The sequence below is a fragment of the Neomonachus schauinslandi genome, chromosome 6 (assembly GCF_002201575.2).
Source record: "Neomonachus schauinslandi chromosome 6, ASM220157v2, whole genome shotgun sequence".
NCBI lineage: Eukaryota > Metazoa > Chordata > Mammalia > Carnivora > Phocidae > Neomonachus > Neomonachus schauinslandi.
In genome coordinates, this window is record NC_058408.1 from 27,105,542 (window position 1) to 27,130,718 (window position 25,177).

Here is a 25,177-nt window from a genome sequence, read left to right on the forward strand (position 1 = left end):
CAGTCTCCTTTTCTGAGCTAAAGATCAATACATGTGGAAATGTAGTCTCTGAAACCTGAGATGTTAGCAGTCCTGCAGGCTATCTGCTATAGTCCTCGAACAGCACACCACAGTCCACTCGCACTCCTGCCACCAGTAATGACAATGGCATTGTCAAGATGCCTCGGTTCTACTAATGTGGTTTTTCATACTGTTTTTGTCAGGTGTTTTAGACATACTTTCTTCATGATAAAGAGAAAACTTAACAAGTTCCCCCCCACCCCCAATTCATTGGCAGAGAACAAATAGGCTTCCTTCTAGTCATTCCTTTCACTAGCTCTTTTCACATTAGTTTGTTAGAGTAGTTGTCCCCAACTTAGGGTCTGAAGACATTGAAACATTTAGGAGCTCTCCCAGGAGAGGAAGACTTTCTAGGCACAAAGTAATAGAAGAAATCACAAAGGAAAAGGTCAGTGTATTTGACTAAATAAAAATCGTGCATAACATTGTAAGACAAATAGGAAAGTAGATTTGCTACAACCATGGCAAAGAGTTAAACTCATTTATATATAAGGAGCTCATAATAAAAATACATGAGAGAAACACTGAAGACTTGAGTGTACAATTCACAGAGGAGGGAATACAATTCACTACTAAATATAAAGGGGGAAATTCAACCTGATTACTAATAGAGTCTTATTAGTAATAAAGTAAGAATTAAAACAATAAATACAATTTTTTTGTCTACCAAAGCACCAGAGATTAGAAAACAATATCCAGCTACAGAGAGTAGGATGAATTGGCAACTTTATAGTGTTGATGGCAATATAAATTGGTTTAAACCTCAGAAAGTAATCTTACAATGTGTGTATATATATATTTTTTTTTTTCCCCCTAAGGTTTTATTTATTTATTTGACAGAGACACAGAGGGAGAGGGAGCACAAGCAGGAGGAGTGGGAGAGGGAGAAGCAGGCTTCCCGCGGGGCTCAATCCCAGGACCCGGGATCATGACCTGAGCCAAAGGCAGACGCTTAATGACTGAGCTACCCAGGCAACGCCATAATGTATATTTTTTTAAAAAAGATTTATTTGAGAGGGAGAGTGAGCACACGTACAAGCGGGGGAGGAGGGTGTGGTCGAGGCAGATGGAGAAGCTGACTCCATGCTGAGCAGGGAGCCCATCTTGGAACACTATTCCAGGACCCTGCGATCATGACCTGAGCAGAAGGCAAACACTTAACCAACTGAGCCACCCAGGCGCTCCTCTTATAATGTATATATATATTTTTTTAAGATTTTATTTATTTATTTGACAGAGAGACACAGCGAGAGCATGAACACAAGCAGGGGGAGTGGGAGAGGGAGAAGCAGGCTTCCAGGCACCGCCTTATAATGTGTATTAAAAGATTTTTTTAAAGTTCATGTTCTGGGGCGCCTGGGTGGCTGTCATTAAGCATCCGCCTTCAGCTCAGGTCATGATCCCAGGGTCCTGGGATTGAGTCCCGCATCGGGCTCCCTGCTCAGCAGGAAGCCTGCTTCTCCCTCTCCCACCCCCCTACTTGTGTTCCCTCTCACTATATCTCTCTCTGTCAAATAAATAAATAAAATCTTAAAAAAATAAAAAAGTTCATGTTCTTCACCCCAGCAGCCCTCCCATTTCTGTCTTAAGAAAATAACTGGGATTTCATATTCAAGCATATTTATCACAGGACTATATGTGATTGTTTATAGTCCCAAATTACAAACACCTGAAATGCCTAAGAATAATAAAATTTTGTATTAAGAGATTTTGTTAATATCTTGGGAAAATTAAATATAAACAGGTGGGGGCGGCAACTCTTGATCTCAGGGTTGTGAGTTCAAGCCCCAATTGGTTGTGGATGTAGAGATTACTTAAAAAATAAAATAAAATCATAAAAAAATAATAATAAATGTTTTACAAATATTTAGAAACAAGGCTGGGAGGGAATAATGTCTTATATTTTGGTGTGTCTTCGTGTTGTGGAATTATGGGTAAACATTTTTCATAATACTTGTCTATATTTTCTAAGTTCTTTTAGCAGTGAGCATGTATTTTACTTATGTTTTATAATCACAAGAAATACAGTTTCTAAATCTTTTTAACCAATGGGGGTTAATATGCAAGTAAGGATGACAATTATACTAATTCTCGAGTTATTTCTCAAATTTTCAAAAAAAAAAATGGCTTTCATGCTAGACAAAGCTAAATAAAGACATCAGAATTGGGGCACCTGGGTGGCTCAGTCGTTAAGCATCTGCCTTCGGCTCAGGTCATGATCCCAGGGTCCCGGGATCAAGTCCTGCATCAGGCTCTCTGCTCGGCGGGAAGCCTGCTTCTCCCTCTCCCACTCCCCCTCCTTGTGTTACCTCTCTCGCTGTGTCTCTCTGTCAAATAAATGAAATCTTTAAAAAATAATAATAATAGGGGCACCTGGGTGGCTTAGTCGTTAAGCGTCTGCCTTCGGCTCAGGTCATGATCTCAGGGTCCTGGGATCGAGTCCTGCATCGGGCTCTCTGCTCAGCGGGAAGCCTGCTTCTCCCTCTCCCACTCCCCCTGCTTGTGTTCCCTCTCTCTCTGTGTCTCTCTCTGTGAAATAAATAAATAAAATCTTTAAAAAAAAAAAAAAGCTCTGTGTTCTATCCCTAATTCTAAAAATAATAATAATAATAAATCTTAAAAAAAAAAAGACATCAGAATTGATGAAAAGTGTATCTGTTCATTGTGAAAACAGTGGTGTTCTCACACTTAAAAGCTCTGTTGGCACTTACATGTAACTCCAGCAGCAATGGGGAAGTTAGTAGCTAGTCTTTGAGAACACAAGGTCTCTCTTGGGAAAGTAATGAAAAGAGTCCTTCGTGGCAAAGAAATTTTGGAACCAATGGTCTAGGGCCCCGGGCATTTAGAACCATAAAATAACTGAGTGACTCACACTGAGACCTTTGTCCCAGTCCCACTGTAGACATAGAGTTACCAGAATGTTTACTGAGAAACTTTGAAATAAGAGGAAGTGCTGTCAGTTCTCTGGGTTTTGTAGCATAATCTAAATATTTCCTTTTTTTTTTTTATTTTTATGTCCCCATCCTTCAAAAGCTGCCTGAGTGAAATCACATTATCAAGAAAGAGTGGTTTTTTTCCCTCGGTTTTTTGTTGTTATTGTTGTCATTTTTTGTTTCTGGGAATTACATAAAGCAACAGGAATTACAGCTGAAAATCAGTGGAAATTTTTTAAATTTGCAAAGCATATAAAATACCTCTCAGTTGTGGAGTATTTTCATTGTCTTAGCCATACAGATATCATTCACTAGCATCACTTTTTTAAAAAAGAGTTAGATCTATTATTTTTTTTTATTTTGGGGGGGAGGGCAGAGGGAGAGAGAATCTTAAGCATGCTCCACACACAGCATGGAGCCTGACAAAGGGCTCAATCTCACAACCCTGAGACCATGACCTGAGCCAAAATCAAGAGTCAGACACTTAACCAGCTGAGCCACCCAGGCGTGCCCTAGCATCATATTTGTCTATAAAGGGAAATGTGTTTGGATAGGATTGCTTTTATCTTCTCTATTCAAGTCAAAGGGAGAGAAGAGATGCCGTAAGAAAGGGACAAATAGGGGAATAATGCTCCCAAGGAAGAAGCAAATACTTTGTGGTCATGGCCTCTCCCAGCTTGAAGGAATTTTATGCACAAATAAGCATAATATGAAAGGACCCTTTGTTCAAATGCTTTGCTTTTCTAAAAGGAACTGACACCTGAGACCTGCTTACTGGCTCAACTTGGAAAAGGGTCCACTTATTTGGCAAGTACACAAGACAGATGCCCTCTTTAATGGGGTTAAACTTAAGGGTTCATGTTCAAACACACAGAAACAGAATAATATAATGATTTTCCCATACCCATCATCCAGTTTCAACAATTATCAACTCATGGCCTATTTTGAAGCAAATCTAGAGGATATAATTCCATCCATATATATTATGCTTTCATATGTATCTCTGAAAGATGAGCTTTTTTTTTTTTTTTAAGATTTTATTTATTTATTTGAGAGAGAGCACATGAGAGGGGGGAGGGTCAGAGGGAGAAGCAGACTCCCCGCCGAGCAGGGAGCCTGACGCGGGACTCGATCCAGGGACTCCAGGATCATGACCTGAGCCGAAGGCAGTCGCTTAACCAACTGAGCCACCCGGGCGCCTGAGCTTTTTAAAAATGCATCTAAAATGCCATTATCACTCTTCAAAGAAAACCCACAACCAGTTATTTTCATCAGATATCAAGGACATGTTCATATTTCCCAGTTTTTGTTTTTGAACACTTATGTTGCCCCAGTCATGATCCAGATAAGGTCCATATGTTGCATTGAGTTCCTATCTCTCTTTAGTCTCTTTTAATCCATAGGTTTTTTCCTTCTACTTTGGTATTCCCTTGCAGTTTATTTGTTGAAGCAACCAGGCTGTTTGACTTGTAGAATTTCCCACACTCTGGATTTTGCTGATTGCATCTGTGTAGTGTCATTTAGTATGTTCTTCTGTCCCCTGAATTGCCTATAAACTGGTGGTTAGACTAGTGACTTGGTTAGTTTCAAGATTCGGGTTCATTTTTATTTTTTTTAGCAAGAATACTTCGTCGGTGATGGTGGTGTACTTCCTATTGAGCATTATAAAGTAGTTTTGCTTTTCCCTAGTGATTATAGTAGCCATTGATTATAATTTTCAGAGCCATTATTCATGGGGACGCATGTGTTTTTGTCAGTTTAAAGGTACTCCATTAGCTCTTTCAAGTACAGTTACTTATAAGATCACTTTGATCTCCTCAGTGCCCTTCTAATAATTGAATTGTACAAAATGCTCCATTCTCTCCATGAGCTCTAGTAGAGCACATGTACAGAGGATTTTCTGAAAAGACTTTGCTCTTTGGAAAGAGGCAAAGAAGGAGTTGTTTTTTTTTTTTTTTTAGATTTTCTTTATTTATTTGACAGAGACACAGCGAAAGGGAACACAAGCAGGGGGAGTGGGAGAGGGGAAGCAGGCTTCCTGTGGAGCAGGGAGCCCGATGCGGGGCTCGATCCCAGGACCCTGGGATCATGACCTGAGCTGAAGGCAGACGCTTAACGACTGAGCCACCCAGGCGCCCCAAGGAGGAGATATTTTATCACAAGAAGGCCTTATGGGAGAGGGGAAGATATAAAGGCCATCAAAATACCTTCTTTGGGGAAATAATAGAAAAAAAAGAGTCTCGTTAAAAGACTACTGATATGGTTACCTGGTAGTTGTGATGAATTGGCAGGGAACATGGTCATAAAGTTGGCTAAATTGGAAAAATTAAAGAGATTTTTAAAAATCTATCACTTGGGGGCGCCTGGGTGGCTCGGTTACGCGGCTGCCTTCATCCATCTTTTTCATGCCTTCATCCATGCCTTCTTAAACCGTAACTTCCAACTTTCTTGAGACAATGTTAGGAGAATGTTCTTTTCCCATTACAAAAAACTCCCATTTTGAGTTTTACAGGCTGAGAAGGGACAGGAGTTCCTTTAGCCCCCTACCTTCACCGAGAACCTCACTTATGTCAACCAGAGTCATCTAGATAGGTTGGAATGGTGTGGTGTGTTCAAGTTTGCCTTCTGGAGTTTTAATGTTGTCTTGAAATTTGAGATCCAGGTCCTCAAGAGCTAGAGCCTCAGAAAGAAATTATTTCCTGTTAGGCAGCCTTATGATGAATGTCCTATTTCAGATTGCTTCTCTGTGCCCCATAAAACAAAATCCTACAACTGTTTCTACTTATGTTTCCCCTGGGGTGATGAAGTAACCTGTCTGTCTTTTTCTGTCTTTGTCCTCAGGAGCCAATGAAGTGCTTCTGGTGGTTGGGGGCTTCGGAAGCCAGCAGTCTCCCATCGATGTGGTAGAGAAATATGACCCCAAGACTCAGGAGTGGAGCTTTTTGCCAGTAAGTAGTGGTGGAACCAGTCATGGGGAAAAATTTTAAATGTCTTCAGTCCCTAACTCTAGATCATAACTAATCCAGCCCTAAAAGTAGTAAAGCCTAGTAACCGCATGACGCTCCTCATAACGGTGTCATGCACATAGTCAGTTCTAGATCAGTCAGTCAGTAGATATTTACCATTTAGGTAGAAGATCAGACTTCAGAAATATCAAAGGCCCTGTGTCAAATTAAACTTACCTGGCCCACCACTATTTGGGCACCTTCCTGAGCTGTTTGTGTAATCCCCCGCATTCTCTATTATCACGCTCTGTTAAACTGAACTCAGGGTTAAATTATTGAGTAATAATTATTCAATAATTCATACAATAAATTGAAATAATTTAATAATAAGTTGAACTAGTGTTCACTTGAAGTCTGAAGTTTGTATCTCCCTTCGTGTGTCTTTAGTGCTGGATGAACAATAATAATTCTGAGAAAACATGGAAATTTTTTAAGATTTATTTATTTGAGAGAGAGAGGGATCGAATGGGGGCAGGAGTAGAGGGAAAGGGAGAAGGAGAGAAGCAGATTCCCCATTGAACTCAGAGCCCAACTCAGGGCTTGATAGCACCACCCTGAGATCATGACTTGAGCTGAAATCAACAGTCAGACGCTCAACTGACTGAGCTACCCAGGTACCGCAGAAAAAATGGAAATTTTTTAATCTATCCTCCTAACTTTTAGGATCCCTGACCCTCTGATTAGCATTTTGGGGATACTTTCCTGCCTTATAGAAGGATATCAGTCTTTAGCCCTGGAATAGATAGCAGAATAGAAAGGAATCAGATACTGGATAATGGAAAGACATTAAACTTTTTGGAAGCCTTGGAAAGAGGCAAATGTCCAGAAGGGTTGCATCTTTAAAAGCATTATAGCAAGCAAGAGGGTATTCATTCAGTAGGCAGTTGGAGATCACTTGAGGGTGAACCGTCTTAAGAAGGGTTCATGGTGACAAGTGAAGGAGAGGAATGTAGATAAAAACAGGAAGGTTAGCAAAAGGTAAAGTCTAAGACTTGCATGCCTGAAATGACTTGTACCTCTTCTCTCCTAAATCTGTAGAGCATCACTCGTAAGAGACGTTATGTGGCTTCAGTGTCCCTACATGATCGGATCTATGTAATTGGTGGCTATGATGGCCGTTCCCGCCTCAGTTCAGTGGAATGTCTAGACTATACAGCAGATGAGGATGGAGTCTGGTATTCTGTAGCCCCTATGAATGTCCGGCGAGGCCTTGCTGGAGCCACCACCCTAGGAGGTATGCTTGGTGTGCAGGGCAGTGTTTCCATTTTGTTGTCGCTGGATCAGGGTTCATACCTCTCCTGTTATCTGGCAGGAGAGTGAAATGTGGAGGATACTGGTAAGGTTAAATATTCCTTTTTGCTTTTGGAAATACTGATGTTACTTACCAAAGCTTTTCAGTATTAATGGATATTTCAACACTGACAACAGAGTTGGTAAATCATGTTCCAGTGTGCTGAGTGGAGAACTGGCACTAGTTGTGTTTTTTTCAAACTCCAGCTAATCTTTGAGGATTCCATCTGACTCCATTCTTTTTAGGTGTCTTTTTTTTTTTTTTAAGATTTTATTTATTTGAGAGAGAGAGAGAGTGTGTGTGCGTGACTAGGGGGAGGGGCAGTGGGAGAAGCAGACTCCCTGCTGAGCAGGGAGCCCATCCCAGGGGCTCAATCCCAGGACCCTGAGATCATGACCTAAATCAAAATTAGACACTTTTTTTTTTTTAAAGATTTTATTTATTTATTTTGACAGAGCGAGACGGCGAGAGAGGAAACACAAGCAGGGGGAGTGGGAGAGGGAGAAGTAGGCTTCCCGCTGAGCAGGGAGCCTGATGTGGGGCTCGATCCCAGGACCCTGGGATCATGACCTGAGCTGAAGGCAGTCGCTTAACCAACTGAGCCACCCAGGCACCCCTAGATGTTTTTTTTTTTTAAAGATTATTATTTTAGAGGGAGTGCACATGCTAGCAGAGGTGTTGGGGGCAGGTAGGAGCAGAGGGAGAGGATCTCCAGCAGACTCCCTGCTGAGCATGAAGCCTGACATGGAGCCCCATCCCACGATCCTCCTGAGCTCATGACCTGAGCCAAAATCAAGAGTCGGGCACTCAAAAAAAAAAAAAAAAAAAAAAAAAGAGTTGGGCCCTCAACTGACTGAGCCACCCAGGTGCCCCATCTTTTTAGGTGTCTTAACTGTGATGTCTTCCTTATCTATACTCAGGTAATTGACTTACCCATGAAAAACACTTTGTTTTTGTTCCCAAACATTTGAAGTACTTGTGGGGAATTTGTAAAGAGAAGAGTTATTAGAAATCTCTCATCCTCTAATAGTCTGTGATTCATTCATTCTGAGCAGATATGATCTATGTATCTGGAGGCTTTGATGGAAGCAGGCGTCATACCAGTATGGAGCGATATGACCCAAACATTGACCAGTGGAGCATGCTAGGAGATATGCAAACAGCCCGGGAGGGCGCTGGACTAGTTGTGGCCAGCGGAGTGATCTACTGTCTAGGTATTCAGTCTCGGAGGCAGAGATGGGAGGGAACTTAATAGGTGGCAACCTCTGGGTGGGGATCCCTTTTTAAATGTTCATAGGCTTTTTTCAACTAAAATCATAGTCTATCCTTGTATCTTTTCTGTTAGCTAGGATTATCTTTTTTGTGGAAGCAGAAAATAGGGTGTCAGATTTCTCTTTGGATTATTGAAACTCCTTTTTTTAAAAAAAAAGATTTTATTTATTTATTTGACAGAGAGAGAGACAGGAGAGAGGGAACACAAGCAGGGGGAGTGGGAGAGGGAGAAGCAGGCTTCCCGCGGAGCAGGGAGCCTGATGCAGAGCTTGATCCCAGGACCCTGGGATCATGGCCTGAACCGAAGGCAGATGCCCAACGACTGAGCCACCCAGGCGCCCCTGGATTATTGAAACTCTTAAGAACTGAAACTAAAAGAATTAGTTGAAACACTCAGAGAAAGGCAGCCTGGGAATGGGCATGAGGATTTCCCATTCTTTCTGAAATGGTCTCTACTTTTTCAGGAGGATATGATGGCCTGAATATCTTAAATTCAGTTGAGAAATATGATCCCCACACAGGACACTGGACTAATGTTACACCAATGGCCACCAAGCGCTCTGGTAAGTCATATCTAAGGGAGAGGACAGTAGACCATGCTGACAAATCTTTATATGTGCAGTGGTGCTGCAGTCAAAAATAGGGGATCAACAAATCAGAGTTGTAGTTCTTTCTTCACTGAACACTTATAGTAAAAGGAGGGAGCTTCCATTTTCCTCTTTGCCTGTCTTTTCTCTAAATACAGTGATAATAAAGACAACTAGATTATTCTAGGCCTGTCTGGCCCTAGTCCACATCCCTCAGCTACCTTAGAATTCAGCTAGCCATCAGTGATCGTGTTTTATTTTTCAAATTCTGATCCTAAGTTTAGTAGTATTCACTTGCTATGCCCTTTTTCCCCCCAGGTGCAGGAGTAGCCCTGCTGAATGACCATATTTATGTGGTGGGGGGATTTGATGGTACAGCCCATCTTTCTTCTGTTGAAGCATACAACATTCGCACCGATTCCTGGACAACTGTCACTAGTATGACCACTCCACGATGCTATGTAGGGGCCACGGTGCTTCGGGGGAGACTTTATGCTATTGCAGGGTAAGGATTTGGAAGCCACACTAGAGTCATCATGCATCCAGGACCACATGATCCAATCGGAAGTTTTGGATCAAGACCGCCTTCGGGTCGGGGGAGACACCTCCAGTGGCAACCTTTAATGTAGGGACTGTATGGAAAGGAATAGAAAGTTCATTTTCTTCTTTTGCTTCTTCCCCACTCAGATATGATGGGAATTCCCTGCTGAGTAGCATTGAGTGCTATGACCCTATCATCGACAACTGGGAAGTAGTGACATCCATGGGAACCCAGCGCTGTGATGCTGGCGTGTGTGTTCTTCGAGAGAAGTGACCATTGTTGGAGCACCATCCAGGGCTAGTGACCAGTCCACGGGACAGTTTATGGGAGAGTCAAGGATCCTTTCCAGAATATCTATTTCTCACTGTGCGCACAGGGTGATTACAAGCACTGGTGCAGTGATGACTGTACTTATTTGATACACACCGCGCCTTGCGCTGGTTGTTGTCCCTGAGGAGGGTGGGTAATAGACACTCAGGGGAAGCCCGTGCACACTGAATGGATCTGAGAGGCCAGATCACCTCTCCTCCTGGTCTAGATAGCACTCTCACGTGCTCAGGAGAATCTGTCTGTTGTGCCTCATGTATTGCAGAGAAGGAAGGTGAGTGTGACCTACTAGATGTGGGCGGTATCCGGCGTAGATGATTGGAAGGATATGAACTTGAGCCAGCTGGGTAAAATCCAAGTCTCGTTTTCCAGGAATATCTTTCCTAGTCTACAGTAGCTAGGGGCAACACAGTTCCATTCAGGAAGGTAACAAAGGGAAAAGCCCCCTGTCAAAATTTTGGGGGGCTTGGGGAGAGACCTGGCACTCCCTTAAGGGACAGGGTTGGTATATCAGAACTGGGTTTAGAGTAAGGGAAGTCAACGGAATTTGATGGAATTTTAGTGAACCTAGAACACCACTGAAGTATAACCTGGAGGACTTAAAGGGTGTATTATTGGAAGGATCTTTTTATTTCCCCATGGTCTTTCTGAACTAGAATGGTGCTCATCTTGGCACCGGGAGACTGACAGAATAAGAGTGAACAGATGTTGGGCTGAGCAGACATGGAATAAATGTGGGAGTTCCGTATGCCTGGGAACAAACTAGAAGTACCTGTGATTTTACAGTTGTCTTATTTCCTGCCAGGGCTCACCTATCCATGGCATGGTTTGCCTTGAGTGGGTGAGACACTATCTTTCTGTGTTGAATCAAATACTACTATACTATTATACTTCATTACTATTTATTTGGGGATGGGGTGGGGGTGGCAGCAGCCTAAAAGGGCAGCTACCTGATTACTGCCCCATTCTGTTAAGGGCACCCTTCTGCTGAGGAGTGCTTATTACTGCTGTGTTTGGTACAGTTAATCCTTTTCCTACTATAAGTTTCCCTCACCTGTCCTTAGAGTGGATTTTATTCATCCCAGGACAGAATAATCAAGGACAACCAAAATCCTTTTGTTCCAGTACTTGCTGTCGCCATTTCTGAGCCACCATTCAAGGTTCCCCTGTGTTTTGGAGTGAAATTCTTGGTTTTGTGGGGTATTGGGAGTGTTGGGGATGTGATAACCTAAACAAGGATGCACTTTCCCTTTATTCCAAAATTTCATTTTTTCCTCTTTCCCTGAGTTGTATTGACCTCAAGAGTTCATTTCCTTTGTATTTTTTTAAGAAAATATTAAAAATCAATTGTCTCAAATGCCTTTAAGAGAGTTTATGGCTGACCACTGTCTTGCAGATATTTGGGGAGAGCAGGCCTAGCAATCAGCTGTATGTCCTGTCTCTCCTCCCCGTTCACCTTATGTGTTCGCAACTAGCTGTACTAGACATAGGTAAGAGGTAGCCCCTTTACCCTTGCGGAGATTCTCATCAGTAAAATATTTATAATAAATTGCATATTTATTGACTCCTTTCACATTTGGAGTTTACTTGAACGCCAAATAGAATAAAGACTCAATCTTCAGCTCATTTAATACTCACTTGACTTTTAGGGTTTTAGTCACTCCAGTCCTATTTCTGTTTGCTTAGATTTATACCAACAACTATGCAGAAGGCCTGCAAAACTGCAAAAAATCCTGTATTTCCAGAGCAAAGGGATGGGGGAGGCCAAGGTGAAGTTATTTTCTCCAAAGGAGCCTGCCAACTTTTCCTCAGCAGATGGATTGTGCCTGCTGATCAAACCACAGCTATGAAACATGTGACTCATCCTATCAGGAAGAGATGCAGGGGAGGCAGAGAAGTGGGGAGTAAAGAACTGATGGTTATCTTTACTGCTGATTTTTCTGAGTTTCAGACCAAATTCCCAAATAGTTCTTCATATGGCAGCCACAACTGAATATTTTGCAGAAAACTGAAACTCTTCGCTCTCTTTCCACTCTTGCCAGTCTTACACACTTTGCTCATGCACATACACAGAGGTACCCCTAATTTGGGGGTTCCTCTTGTTTTTCTAGCTCTCTTAGATGGCAGCCAGCCACTTAGTTATCCAGTCTCAGATCTGTCATTTATTTATCTTGTGTCATCCCCATTACAATACAGACATCCAATTCATTTCTACGTTCTACGTGATTTTATCTTTAAAAGTTCCAAATACAGGGCGCCTGGGTGGCTCAGTTGTTTAAGCGACTGCCTTCGGCTCAGGTCATGATCCTGGAGTCCCTGGATCGAGTCCCGCATCGGGCTCCCTGCTCGGCAGGGAGCCTGCTTCTCCCTCTGACCCTCCCCCCTCTCATGTGCTCTCTCTCTCTCATTCTCTCTGTCTCAAATAAATAAATAAAATCTTTAAAAAAAAAAAAAAAAAAAGTTCCAAATACATTCCTATATTTGTATTCCCTCCACTACCACATAGTTCAGGCCTGTCTTGCCCAGACTCATGGAGTAATAGCTTCCTGATAGCTTTACCTCTACTCTTCCTTCTTCTAGTCTAGCCCCTCCATTTTGTCATCAGTGTTCTTCTGAAAGTATAAGTAGGATCATTACAATACCTAATATACAGCAAATATTCAGTGAATATCAAAGTTATTGCTGGCCTAAAATTCTATAGATTTCCACTGCCCATATTATAAAGTTCAAATTCCATCACATGACTTTAGACCCATGGTGCTCTGGGCCCACTCTACCATTCTGATCTTACCACCCTCTACTATTCTCTCTTAGCTTAGGGATAATGTGTTGTGGACTACTAACCATTCTTAAATTTGTTCTCACCTTTGTTCAGGTATTCCACTGTTGTTCTATCTGAAATAATCTTGCTTTTCAGACAAAATCCTAGTCACACTCTGATGCCTAATTCAGATGTCACCTAGTTAAAGCTTTTTCTGACTCTCCAGCTGGGGATTATTCCCTAATCCTGGTTTCCATTTATCTTTGTTCCCATGATTGTCTTTATCATATGTCATTGGTTTGGGGTGTGTCTTCCTGTTTAGACTGTGCTCTCAAATATAGGGTGCCTATTATCATTGTATCCTCAGGGTTTAGTTATATTACAGAATGACTCACTAAATGTTGAATTACTGAAGGACAAAGAGGAAAAAGAAAAACAGATGGGGGTGATGAGTAGATTAGACATTACCTAATCAAGTAGCTTAGTTCCCCTTCGTATTCTCCTTCCCTTGCCACTTCAGGATATCCGTGGCCTAATGCACTAGAACTGATAAGCTAGAGATCTATGGAAATGGAACGGGAAAGTATAGTGTAATGACCCCAAGAGCAGTGGCTTTAAAGCCATGCCTGGATCTATGGACCCTGGAAAGTAACCTTTCTGATCTTCCCCTTCCTCAGTTGTGCACTGGGAGTAATTAGTGACAACCCCATAAGGAAATCGTGATGATTCAATAGGTTTGTTTCTAAAGCATTTCAACACGGTGTTTTGCCACATAGTAAATGGTCACTATGATCAGAACAGAGACCAGCAAGTAAAGTTTCCAGGCATCTTTTTCCAACACCAAAAAGGTACATGTCCCTCTAAGTAGTCTCTTACTGAAGAAACTAATGTTGATAAAACTTGCTGATGTGTAGTGTAACCCAGATTCCCTTCACATTGCCTCCAGAAACGTCCCCGTTCGTTTATAAGACTAAATTCAAATCTCAGTAAACTAAAAGGTATGGTCAACTTTCGTGAATTATCTACCCGGGTTTTACTCAATAGTAAGGGAAGGCCAGTGACCAGGTGAGTATGAAGACAGGATTTGTCACGTCCCAGGAAGTGAGTGACCCTGTCACAAAGCCAGCGGACACCTAACCACTCAGGTTAAGCAATGAATGAGGCGCTTGCGCAGTAGAATCCAGAGCGGGGGAAGCGGACGCTTGCGCAGAGGGGGAGTGACCGCGCGCTCCCCGCCCCATCTCTGAAAGCCGCGCCAGCGCAGTTCCGAGAAGATCCCGCAGAGACAGCGCCTGCGCGGTCGTGGCCGACGAAGCTGTGGCGGTAGCGGCGATGGAACCAGCCGAGCCGCTGAACGACTTAGTGTCAGCCGAGGGCCGAAACCGGAAGGCGGTGCTGTGCCAACGCTGTGGCTCCCGGGTGCTGCAGCCAGGGACCGCTCTCTTCTCCCGCCGACAGGTAGGGAGGCAGGTTGGAGGCGGCTCTCACCCGCACGCCTTCACAGGGGGCCGCGGCGGCTGGAGTCCGGGTCCCCGCGCGCGTTTCCGGAGACCGCGCCCCTCGTCGCGGCCCGGCTCCGCCCGAAGCTGCCCGCGCCGGAGTTGCGCGGCCGGAGCGCAGCCCGGGGCCGGTCTCCCGGGCGGGCCGGACCCCCGGCCCTAGCCCCGCGCTAGGTGTGGACGCTGCTGCTCCGCGTGCGGTGCAGGACTGAGCCGAGCCCGCCGGCTTCCGAGGGCCCGGCGCCCCGGGACGCCCGCAGCTCTTGCAGCTCCACGCTGCGGAGCGGCCCGATGGCGCCCGTGTACCTGGACTCGCGGCCCGCATCACACCGCACCCGCCGGTCTCCCTTCTGTCGGGCGCCTCTCCGCCCCAGAAGGAGCTCCAGAAACAACTTTGGTGTAGGGGATGTGACAGATGACTCCCGTAACCTACACGCTTTACCAAGGTGCTGGGTGGAACGCAGTTTCTCAAACGAATCCTGTTTCAAGTGGGACGGACACATCAAGTCCTGAAAATCAATTTTGAAGGAAGATTTAATTTCTATTCTAATCTTTTCTTCAAGTTACAGATTTTAATCTCCTTCATACATCACCCCAAAGGGGAAAGTTGAGAACAATTTTTTATTTTGGTAAATTTTTATTGAGATGTAACATACCCACAGGAAAGTGTAAAGTATAATCTCATTTCAGCTATGTGCATAGCCTGTCACTCAAAATTGTCCCTAAAAATACGCTCTGCCCTCATGACCTATCACACTGAGAGTTAGGTTTCAACATAAGAATTTGGGGGGAAACACATTCAGTCTATAACAGGGTGCTGCTGGCACCTAGTAGGTAGAAGCCAGGAATGCTGCAAGGCATCCTGCAAAGCAGAAGACACCAACCCCCACTCCCCCTGGCCCCACAACAAAGAATTCTCCATCCCAGAATTCAGTAGTACCAAGATTGAGAAACCATGGCCTAAAGACTACAAAGCACATTCACATCTATAATCTCAGTTGATCTTACGATATTGTTAGTATTTGCTGTTTATAGCACTAGCCTATGAGGTCCTGTATCCTGTCCACCTGTGTGTCTCCTACACTTAAGACTGTGCACATAAGTAAGATCTTAATAGATACTTAGATTTAAATAAATTAGTGAACAAAAGCTATTAGCCCAGTGTAAATAATGGGTTAGCATGGTGAGAATGGATTAGTAGGTCACTGTTAGTACAGCATGTGTTCTTTTTAAGCCCTATAACTTTTTTTTTTAAGATTTTATTTATTTATTTGACACAGAGGTTGGGGGAGAGCAAGCACAAGCAGGGGGAGCGGCAGGCAGAGGGAGAAGCAGGCTCCCCGCTGAGCAAGGAGCCCGCTGTGGGGCTCAGTCCCAGGACCCTGGGATCACGACCCAAGCTGAAGGCAGCCGCTTAACCGACTGAGCCACCCAAGTGCCCCTATAACTGGTTTGGTTTTACATATAAAATGTTCATACCCTTGAACTTGGTACTTCTTGAAATCTTATCTAAAGTTGATGACAGAGGAAATTATAATGAAGCTGAATAGAGATGGAGGGAACAGCAGTGTGATGTTTCAGTTGTTAGAAAAAGCATTGGTGTGTTTAAAGAACTGAAAAGTTCAACTTGGCCAGAACACAGGATGTAATAAAACTGGCAAGAAACGAGGCCAGATGGAGTTAAGGTGATTGGAATAGAGGAGGTGAGGGAGCTCTGGGGATGACTTATCCCCTTGGGGGGTAGAAGCTCACAAGTGGGGTTAGGATGTGGAATCACAAAGGAGACTGAGCCAGGTGCCAGTCAGCTGTGGATAGTGCAGAGTGACCAGGCCACCTCAAATGACAGTGAGGGGTCACCAGATGGCAGAAACCTTAAAGGAGCAGAGGTGGATGTGAGGATGTAGGAGTAATAATTTGGAAGCAAGGAGAGCACTGGTTCCCGTTCCCGATCCTGAAGTAGGTGGAGTGTCAGAGAATGGGCAGCACTGGTGTCCTCAGCAAAGAGCCTTACTTCCCCATGAAGACAAAGAGGAAAGGGGAACCCTCACCAAAGTTTGAGAATGTAGGAAACAGTGATGATGTTATCATAGAAGAGAGTAATTTGCTGTTTTACATTTTTTGGAGGGAGAGATTCATGGCAGGAGTGGGCAGTGGAAGATTAACTCATAGGAGAGAGAAAGTATAGAGCGGTGTTTGGTGAAGAATATGAGAGCAGAGGACCTGAGGGCACACCCAAGAGCACTTTCTTCTGAGGCAAAACATGTCCTTCATCTTCGACCCAGCCAGTACACTGTGGGACCTCTATCCCAGGGAAGTGAAAACTTACGTTCACACAAACACCTGTTCATTGCACCTTTATTCATACTGTCCCCCAACTGGAAACAGCCCAGGTGTCCTTCAACAGGGGAATGACTAAACAGACCGTGGTACAGCCATCCACTGGAATGAACTACAGTGGAGTGAGCTACTGATACATACAACTTGGACGGATCTCCAGGGAATTATGCTGAGTGACAAAAGCCAGTCCCCAAATATTACATACTGTATGATTCCATTTCTGTGCCGTTTTTGAGTTTTAGAAACGGAGAGCAGATGAGTGATTGCCGAGGCTAGGAACTGGGGGCTGGGCGCTTTGGTAAGTGTGGTTATAAAAGTGACGTGAGGGATCCTCCTGGTGGTGGAACTGTTCGGTGTCTTGACTGTGGTGGTGTGGTGGTGGATACGTGAACTTACTCGGGGTAAAATTGACAGAACTGTATACACACACATTACACACAGAAATGAGTCCAAGTAAACTGGGGAAATCTGAATAAAATCAATGGAGTGTATCAGTGTTGATGTCCTGTTTGTGATATTATACTCTGGATTTGCAAAATATTACCATCGGAGAAAACTCTATTACCAAACACAGGGTACCTGGAATTTCTGTATTGTTTCTTAATATAGAACTAATTCATATATTATTATGTATTATTTCTTCACTACATGTGAACCTACAGTTACCTCAATAAAACTTTAAAACTGGGGCGCCTGGGTGGTTCAGTCGTTAAGCAAATAAAATCTTAAAAAAAAACCAACAACTTTAAAACTGATTAAACATTTTATTTATTTATTTTTAAAGATTTTATTTATGGGGCGCCTGGGTGGCTCAGTCGTCGAGCGTCTGCCTTCGGCTCAGGTCATGATCCCAGGATCCTGGGATCGAGCCCAGCATCGGGCTCCCTGCTCCGCGGGGAGCCTGCTTCTCCCTTTCCCACTCCCCCTGCTCGTGTTCCCTCTCTCAAATAAATAAATAAAATTAAAAAAAAAAAGATTTTATTTATTTGACAGAGACACAGCGAGAGAGGGAACACGAGCAGGGGGAGTGGGAGAGGGAGAAGCAGGCTCCCCGCGGAGCAGGGAGCCCGATGCTGGGCTTGATCCCAGGACCCTGGGATCATGACCTGAGCTGAAGGCAGACGCTCGACGACTGAGCCACCCAGGCACCCCTGATTAAACATTTTAAAAATCAGGACATTATGCTAAGTGAAATAAGCTAGTCACCAAAAGACAAATACTGTATGATTCCACTCATATGAGGTACCAAGTGTAGTCAGATTCATAGAGAAAGAAAGCACAATGGTGGTTGCAATGGACTGGAAAATGGGGAGTTAGTGTTTAATGGGTACCAAGTTTGGGAAGATGAACAAATTCTAGAGATGGATGGTGGTGATGGGGGTGATGGTTGCATCACAACATATATATATTTATTTAATGCCACTAAACCACACACTTAAAAATGACTTAAATGGTAAGTTTTAGTGGAGCCTGGGTGGGTCAGTCAGTTGAGCATGAGTCTTGATTTTGGCTCAGGTTGTGATCTCAGGGTCCTGGGATCGCTACCCCCCACCCCCCTGCCACCACATCAGCCTCCACACTCGGCAGGGAGCCTGCTTGAGGATTCTCTCTCTACCTCGCCCTCTGCCTCTTCCCCTGCTCACACACACACTCTCTCTCTCTCTCAAATACAATCTTTTTTAAAAATGATGTTTTATGGTATGTATATATATTGGTTGATCACAAAAAATTAGGAATTAGAATGGAACATGCATTTCAACTATGTTGGGCAATATTCTAGTTCTCTATTGCTGTGTAACAAGATCACCCAAGAATGGTGACCTAAAACATTAACATTTATTTTGCTCACAATCTGGGGAGTTGACTGGACCTAGCTAGACAGTTCTCATTTGGGGTCTTTCATGTGCAGGCAGAAGGGTTATCTGAAACGCTCTCTCCCTCACATGTCTGCCTGTGGACTGGGAAGACTCAAACACCTGAGCACCGGGACAGGCTCTGGGGGCATCTGTCCCCATGGTCTCTCCACGTGGTGGCCTCAGGAGCCGCAATTCTTACATAGAAGCTGAAGGCTCCCGGAGCAAGTGGTCCCACAGAAACCGGCAAAAGTGGCCTGGCCTTTTCTAACCTAGCCTGTCACCTCCACCGCACTTGAATCATCAGGGGCTAGCACAGGGGCCTGTCCAGGCTCAGGGAGAGAGGCATGGACTCCACCTCCTAGTGGAAGGATTGTCAAAGAATTTGTGCACGTTTTAAAACCATCACAAATACAGAAGGGAGAAAGTTTCAAAAAAGTTACCACAAGTTTGCTCTGTATTGTAACAGTTTTTATTTTCATCTATATTGTAGCATGCTTGCCAAGTTTTCTACCATGAGAATGGATTTTTACAAAGAGAAAATATTTTTAAAAGGGTGGCTAACAGTTTTGGTTTTTTTCCCCAAAGATTTTAATTTATGAGATGCCTGGGTGGCTCAGTCAGTTAAGCTCTGCCTTCGGCTCGGGTCATGATCCCGGTGTCCTGGGATCGAGTCTCACATTGGGCTCCTTGCTCAGCGGGGAGCCTGCTTCTCCCTCTGCCTGCTGCTCCCCCTGCTTGTGCTCTCTCTCTCTCTCTCTGACAAATAATCTTTTCTAAAAAAAAAAGATTTTATTTGTGGGGCGCCTGAGTGGCTCAGTCGTTAAGAGTCTGCCTTCGGCTCAGGTCATGATCCCAGGGTCCTGGGATGGAGCCCCGCATCGAGCTCCCTGCTCAGCGGAAAGCCTGCTTCTCCCTCTCCCACTCCCCCTGCTTGTGTTCCCTCTCTCGCTGTCTCTCTGTCAAATAAATAAAATCTTAAAAAAAAAGATTTTATTTGTGAGAGAGAGCACACGAGCAGGGGGAGAGGCACAGGTAGAGGGACAAGCAGACTCCGCACTGAGCAGGGAACCTGATGCGGGGCTCTATCCCAGAACCCCAGGATCATGACCCGAAGCCAAAGGCAGATGCTTAACCAACTGAGCTATCCAGGTGCCCTTGTTAGCAGTTCTTGAAAAAGGAAAAGGAGTTCCACTGACAGTCTCACTGAGTTGGGGGTATTCTACATCTCTCTGAGGAGATGGTCCAGGATTAGGGTACTGGCTGGGGTCGTGAGCAGTTAACCCACCTGGTCAGGGATGTAACTGGCAACTTTGGCCTCCAACCAGCTAAGTTAGCAGCCTCAAATTAGATAGTAATTTTTTGATTTCCACCCCAATGTTTATCTAGAAAGCCTAATTGTATTCCAAATGTTAGATCCCAAAACTTGACCCTGCAATAGCCTTGGGCACTGCAGAGAATGGGTTGAGAGCCATACAGATACACGTACAATGTACATATATATATAAGTCTAGCCTTGTGGATCTGACTTACAGGATTTAAATAAAAATGGGAATGTTGAGAAAGAGAGGGAACAGGACCCAGTCTGACCCCTTGAATGAATGGTTAATAGTATTTCCCTCAAATCACTACTCAAAAAAGAGACTGCAGAGGTGGTGTTTTGCATTATAAAAACAAAACAATACAAAAAACAGTGGGAGGGAAGCTGATGCTCCTTTCTTAGACACTTTTTAAAGGCTAATGTTTAAAAAGTCTTTGATTTTTCTCCCCTTAAAGTTTCACTTGCCTTATGTTTAGTTAAGATGATTTCACACAATGGGCGCCTGGGTGGCTCAGTTGGTTAAGCGACTGCCTTCGGCTCAGGTCATGATCCTGGAGTCCCGGGATCGAGTCCCGCATCGGGCTCCCTGCTCAGCGGGGGGTCTGCTTCTCCCTCTGACCCTCTTCCCTCTCGTGCTCTCTGTCTCTCATTCTCTCTCTCAAATAAATAAATAAAAATCTTTAAAAAAAAAAAAAAAAAGATGATTTCACACCTACACTATAGGCCAGAAATACTTGTAGGAAATCCAGAGAGATACAGCTAGGTTTGGAATCCAGGTTTCCTGGTCCCTGAATTTTGATTCCTCTTTGCTTCTGCCTGTTCCCATTTTCACTTAGGGTAAGACAAAGCAATGGGGACTCATTTAAACATAAGATGAGGTGAAAAGGGTGACTGGAATGACAATATAAGAGGAGGAGGGACTGTCCTATTTTGTGATGTCCTCAGATGATGTCTCAGGTGACACCACATAGGGTAGTGCACAGATACCTGTTTTACTAAGCCAAGTGCTGGGCAGATGGGGAGTAGAATGTTCTGGATCAGTGCTCTCTCCTCCCTATTAGGGACAGCCACTGGCCAGAATCTGGCCCAGAATTCAGAAGTGCGAACTCCAGGGTATTTAATACATACTAGCAGCTTTGTGATTCCCTGATAGTTGAGTTCAGGAAGAGGCTTGCTCATCCCTACCAAAGCATTTGCCTCTTTTGGACTGATGTCGGTCCAGTTTTTTTTTTAATTTAAAAAAAAATTTTTAATTTAAAAAAAAAACTGGTTTTTGCTTTTATTCTGCTTGCTAATGTCAGACTAGCACATTGAGGCCATCCTGTTTTATTAGAGTTTGGGGATGCAGTGGAAGTGTACCCTGGGGTGGAAAATAAGTGTACTGGCAGCAACAATAATGATGAGGAGCAGAGGGGTAAGAAGCTTTGCTAGCATCGTATCTTCGAGTACGCTGGGGCTGCTAAAAGTGCGTAAACTAACCTTACAGGGAAGAAATTAAAGGGTGTGTATGTGTGTGAGGCTTTGTCCTAATGATCGGGAAGGCATGTTGATTAGGGGGTACAAGGATCCTTGGGATGATATTCCAAATTCTAGAACTAGATTTTCCTTTTTAATGCTCTTTTTGTAAGATAAATCCAGCATATACGTAACACTGATAGACTAGAGCAAAGCCAGATATCCTGTATTTATTCTTTTGATAAATATTTGAGTTCCTGCTCTGTATCCGTTATTATTCTTGGTGCTGGGGTTATAATAGTGAACAGGAAAGGTAAGCTCCTTGCTTTCTTGGCGCTTACATTCTAGTGGAAGGACACCCATGGTAAATAACTAAGCCAATAAATTAATAATTTCAGAGAATGATAAGAAAGAGGTGTGGCATAAGGAAACTTTCGGGGGTGACAAATACGCTTGTCTTCTTGCTGGGAATGGTTTATCAGTATTTGCATGGGCCCAAATGTATCAAATTGTACACTTTAAATATGTGCAGTGTATGTATCGATTACACCACAGGAAAGGCATTTTAAAAAAACAAAATACAGGGTGCCTGGGTGGCTCAGTCGTTAAGCGTCTGCCTTCGGCTCAGGTCATGATCCCAGGGTCCTGGGATCGAGTCCCACATCGGGCTCCCTGCTCTGCGGGAAGCCTGCTTCTCCCTCTCCCACTCCCCCGGCTTGTGTTCCTGCTCTCGCTATGTCTCTCTCTGTCAAATAAATAAATAAAATCTTTAAAAAAAAAAAGAAGAAGAAGTCTCCTTCCTTCTCTTTAAAAAAAAAAAAAAAAATACAGTGGGCAGTATGGGAATCTTACTCATTGTTTGGTCAGAGAAGGCCTCCTGAAGAGGTTGCATTTGAGCTGAATATCATGAAGGAGCCAGCTTTGCCGAGATCTGAGGCACTGATCTGAGTGTGACAGAGCACACTCACCCTGTCGGAAGGAGGCAAGAAGGACAGTGGGGCTGCAGCAGAATGACCTAGACGGAGATGAGGAACAGGCAGGGCCATACAGACCATGGTAAGGACAGCAGTGAAGCCACATGACAGCAGCACGTTACCTCTTTCGTGTGTCTGAAGAATCCGGGCATGGACTAGAGGCAACAGAGAAGCCACTCAGCATTCTGGTCTATAACTTAGTGTTAGGGCTGCTCATCTCGTTTTCATTCCAAGAAACTGCCAGGGAGCAATGTAAAGTATAAGCAGAATGGGGGTGATGATGTGACTGGGCCAGTCAGCCTGCATATTCTTTGTGTTCTCTTCCCCTGCAGCTTTTCCTTCCCTCCATGAGAAAGAAGCCAGCTCTGGCTGATGGCAGCAATCCTGATGGCGATCTCCTCCAGGAGCACTGGCTGGTTGATGACATGTTCATCTTTGAGAACGTGGGCTTCACCAAGGACGTGGGCAACATCAAGTTTCTGGTGTGCGCAGACTGTGAAATCGGACCAATTGGCTGGCATTGCCTAGATGACAAGAACAGTTTCTATGTGGCCTTGGAACGGGTTTCCCATGAGTAACTGAGGGGAGGGGGACACAGCTCCACCCCCAACTATAAAAGCTACTCCCCTCAAGAACTGGCCTTTAACCTGGTGTAACCGCTCTGCCGCCACCTTCTCTGTACTAATGTAAATTATGAGTATCGACATGTCTGGTTGAACATGCATAGGGCTAATCCCGCTTCCTTAAAGCCTCAAGTGCATGCCTCTTAAATAGCTCACTTTGTGTCCCCACATCTCCTAATCTCCCTTTTCCCCCAGTTGCAGGACACTGGAACACGTCTACAAATCTGCTCTCATCCCTGGCATCCTGCCTGGGCTCTCTGACCCTGGGCTCCCTTGTTTCTTGCTCTGTAAGAGCAGCATTCAGCCTTTTAGCCAAGATGACACATGACAGCTGATGCTCGTGCTAATAGTTCAAACTCCACATTTTTGTCTCACTCAAGAAAGCATACAAGTGTCTGAGAGTGACTTTGTTGTATGACTAACTTTATCTACAGTAATTTATTCTTTTTAAAAGTATAGCATTTACAGACTTCGGTATTTAAACTAATAAGAAACACATTACTTCGGACACAGCTGTAATACCATGTTTGAGAGCCGAGTGTCTAGGTTTATAGTGACTTTTTATTGTGAAGATGAATATATCCCCTTTTCCCTTCACATCTTGCCGTGGTTTCTCTTTACATTAGAAGTAGGTTGAGAATCAGATTTTCAGCCCTATCTGGCAGCCACCCCAGGAAAACTCAGCCCTGGTTTCGACTCAGAGTGGAGGATACGGGAAATAGGAGGGACAGACCTTTGCCACGTTATACATGACTTTACAGGTTTGTCTTACCTGCGCAAGTAACTCTTCCTTTGTTCTTAGGAGAGACTTCTCTAATGGATGGTGTCATCAGTTACTGAACCTACTAAGCATGGTCCTCAGAGTTGTGGTTCAATGGGAATCCCTGTACCAACCCAGAACACAAACTTTCTGTCCAAATGCCACTATCTCTATCACTGTGGGGTTGCTCTAACAGTTCAATGTTAGCAAACTTATTAACCTTTCAGTATGATTGTCACTTGTTCTCTCATTTCTCTTCTGAAGTGACTCAACATCTTAGGAATCTCTATGAACAGGTCTCAGGTGTCCTCCCATAAGCCCTACCTCTCAGATTGAGGAGACCCTGAAATTGAAATAAGGACTAAATAGAAATCCTACAATCTACAGCCCATCCTTCTGTATCTATTTTCTGCTTGCTTCTACCTTCTTTCTCCCCAGAACTTTTCTAAGGGTTCCCCAACTAAAGTGTAGGCCTTGGACATGGTTTTGCAACCAACCTACTCTAGAAAGGTGGCTTCCTTCCCCAGTCATAGCCTCGGTGAGCTCTAGCTGAAAATGAGAGAACTGTTCTCTAGACGGTCAAATGTCCATGATTATGGCATTTGTAGAAAAACAACTGTGAGAATTACCCACTCAGGTCAGAAGGAACAAAACCAAGTAGATGCCTCTAGGGGCATGTGGCCCCTCCTATCACAAGCCAAAATGTGCACAAAGCATTTTTTTTAAATTAGACTTTGACTTTTTTTTTTCCTTTTTTAATCACAGAATAGTACACATTCATTGCAGATAAATACAAAAATGGGTGTAAACATTTTTTTAATCATTCATTTCCACCATCCAGAGACTGCCTCTGGTGATGTGGTGAAACTCCAGTTCTCAGTGTTTTTCTCTATGTATATATAAACATATATGGTTTTTAAAAATGAATACTATATCATACTGTGCTCTTTTATAACTTGCTTTTTCCATTTGACAACATACTGACTTCCCATGTTAACAGATAACCATCTATGGACACCCTTGTTTTTAGTATTCCATTGTATTTCTGTATTATAATTTATTTAAACAATCTCCTGTTAGATTGTCTCCAGTTTCTTAGAAACAATGTGATGGAACGTGCAACTTTATAGTTAAATCTGTATACACATTCTCAATTATTTCCTACGTTATTAGAAGTAGAATTGCAGGGTACGCATGTTTTCATGGCTTTGCTCTATTGACACATATTCTTCAGAAACAGCTGTGCTAATTCACCTCCTCCAGCAGTGTAGAAGAGCACTCGTTTCTCTGAAACCTTCCTAACACTGGGTATTTATTATCATTAAAAGACTATTTTGCCACTTTAATAGAAAAAGTATCTCACTGTTTTAATTTGCATTTATTTTGTTTAATGAAATTTTTATACACTTATTGGTCATTTGTATTTTTTTTTTAAAGAACTGCCAAACATTGTTGCCCCAATAGCCAAAAATATCAAGTTGTTATTCTGCCTTTGCAGTTTAATTTGAAATAAAGGCATTTAAACAGTAGAAGTTAGATTCCTGTATGTCCTTGGGAAGAATATGCAATTTGAAAAAG

General features: G+C 43.6%; 2 protein-coding genes across 3 annotated transcripts in view; both read left to right on the forward strand.

Annotated features, from left to right (window-relative positions):
• KLHL12 (kelch like family member 12) overlaps nt 1-11,368 on the forward strand; it is a 31,496-nt gene extending 20,128 nt beyond the window's left edge. For both annotated transcript variants that reach the window (XM_044916338.1, XM_021682461.2), the window contains exons 7-12: nt 5,835-5,941; nt 7,037-7,232; nt 8,345-8,503; nt 9,026-9,124; nt 9,467-9,653; nt 9,836-11,368. In XM_044916338.1, the coding sequence (XP_044772273.1) occupies nt 5,835-5,941; nt 7,037-7,232; nt 8,345-8,503; nt 9,026-9,124; nt 9,467-9,653; nt 9,836-9,962 (875 nt within the window). In that variant the 3' untranslated portion in view covers nt 9,963-11,368. The remainder of the gene's footprint in view (nt 1-5,834; nt 5,942-7,036; nt 7,233-8,344; nt 8,504-9,025; nt 9,125-9,466; nt 9,654-9,835) is intronic.
• Nucleotides 11,369-14,050: 2,682 nt separating this feature from the next.
• RABIF (RAB interacting factor) lies at nt 14,051-23,775 on the forward strand. Its single transcript, XM_044916339.1, has 2 exons — nt 14,051-14,235; nt 22,549-23,775. The coding sequence occupies exons 1-2, from the start codon at nt 14,110-14,112 to the stop codon at nt 22,792-22,794; spliced, it is 372 nt and encodes a 123-aa protein (XP_044772274.1). The 5' UTR covers nt 14,051-14,109; the 3' UTR covers nt 22,795-23,775.
• The last annotated feature ends 1,402 nt before the right edge of the window (nt 23,776-25,177 follow it).

What these genes read in the sequence shown, in the direction of transcription:
- RABIF (XM_044916339.1), top strand. Translation starts at nt 14,110, where the DNA reads ATGGAACCAGCCGAGCCGCTGAACGACTTAGTGTCAGCCGAGGGCCGA. An exon ending in CTCTCTTCTCCCGCCGACAG is followed by an intron (nt 14,236 to 22,548) that starts GTAGGGAGGCAG and finishes CTTCCCCTGCAG; the next exon opens with CTTTTCCTTCCCTCCATGAG.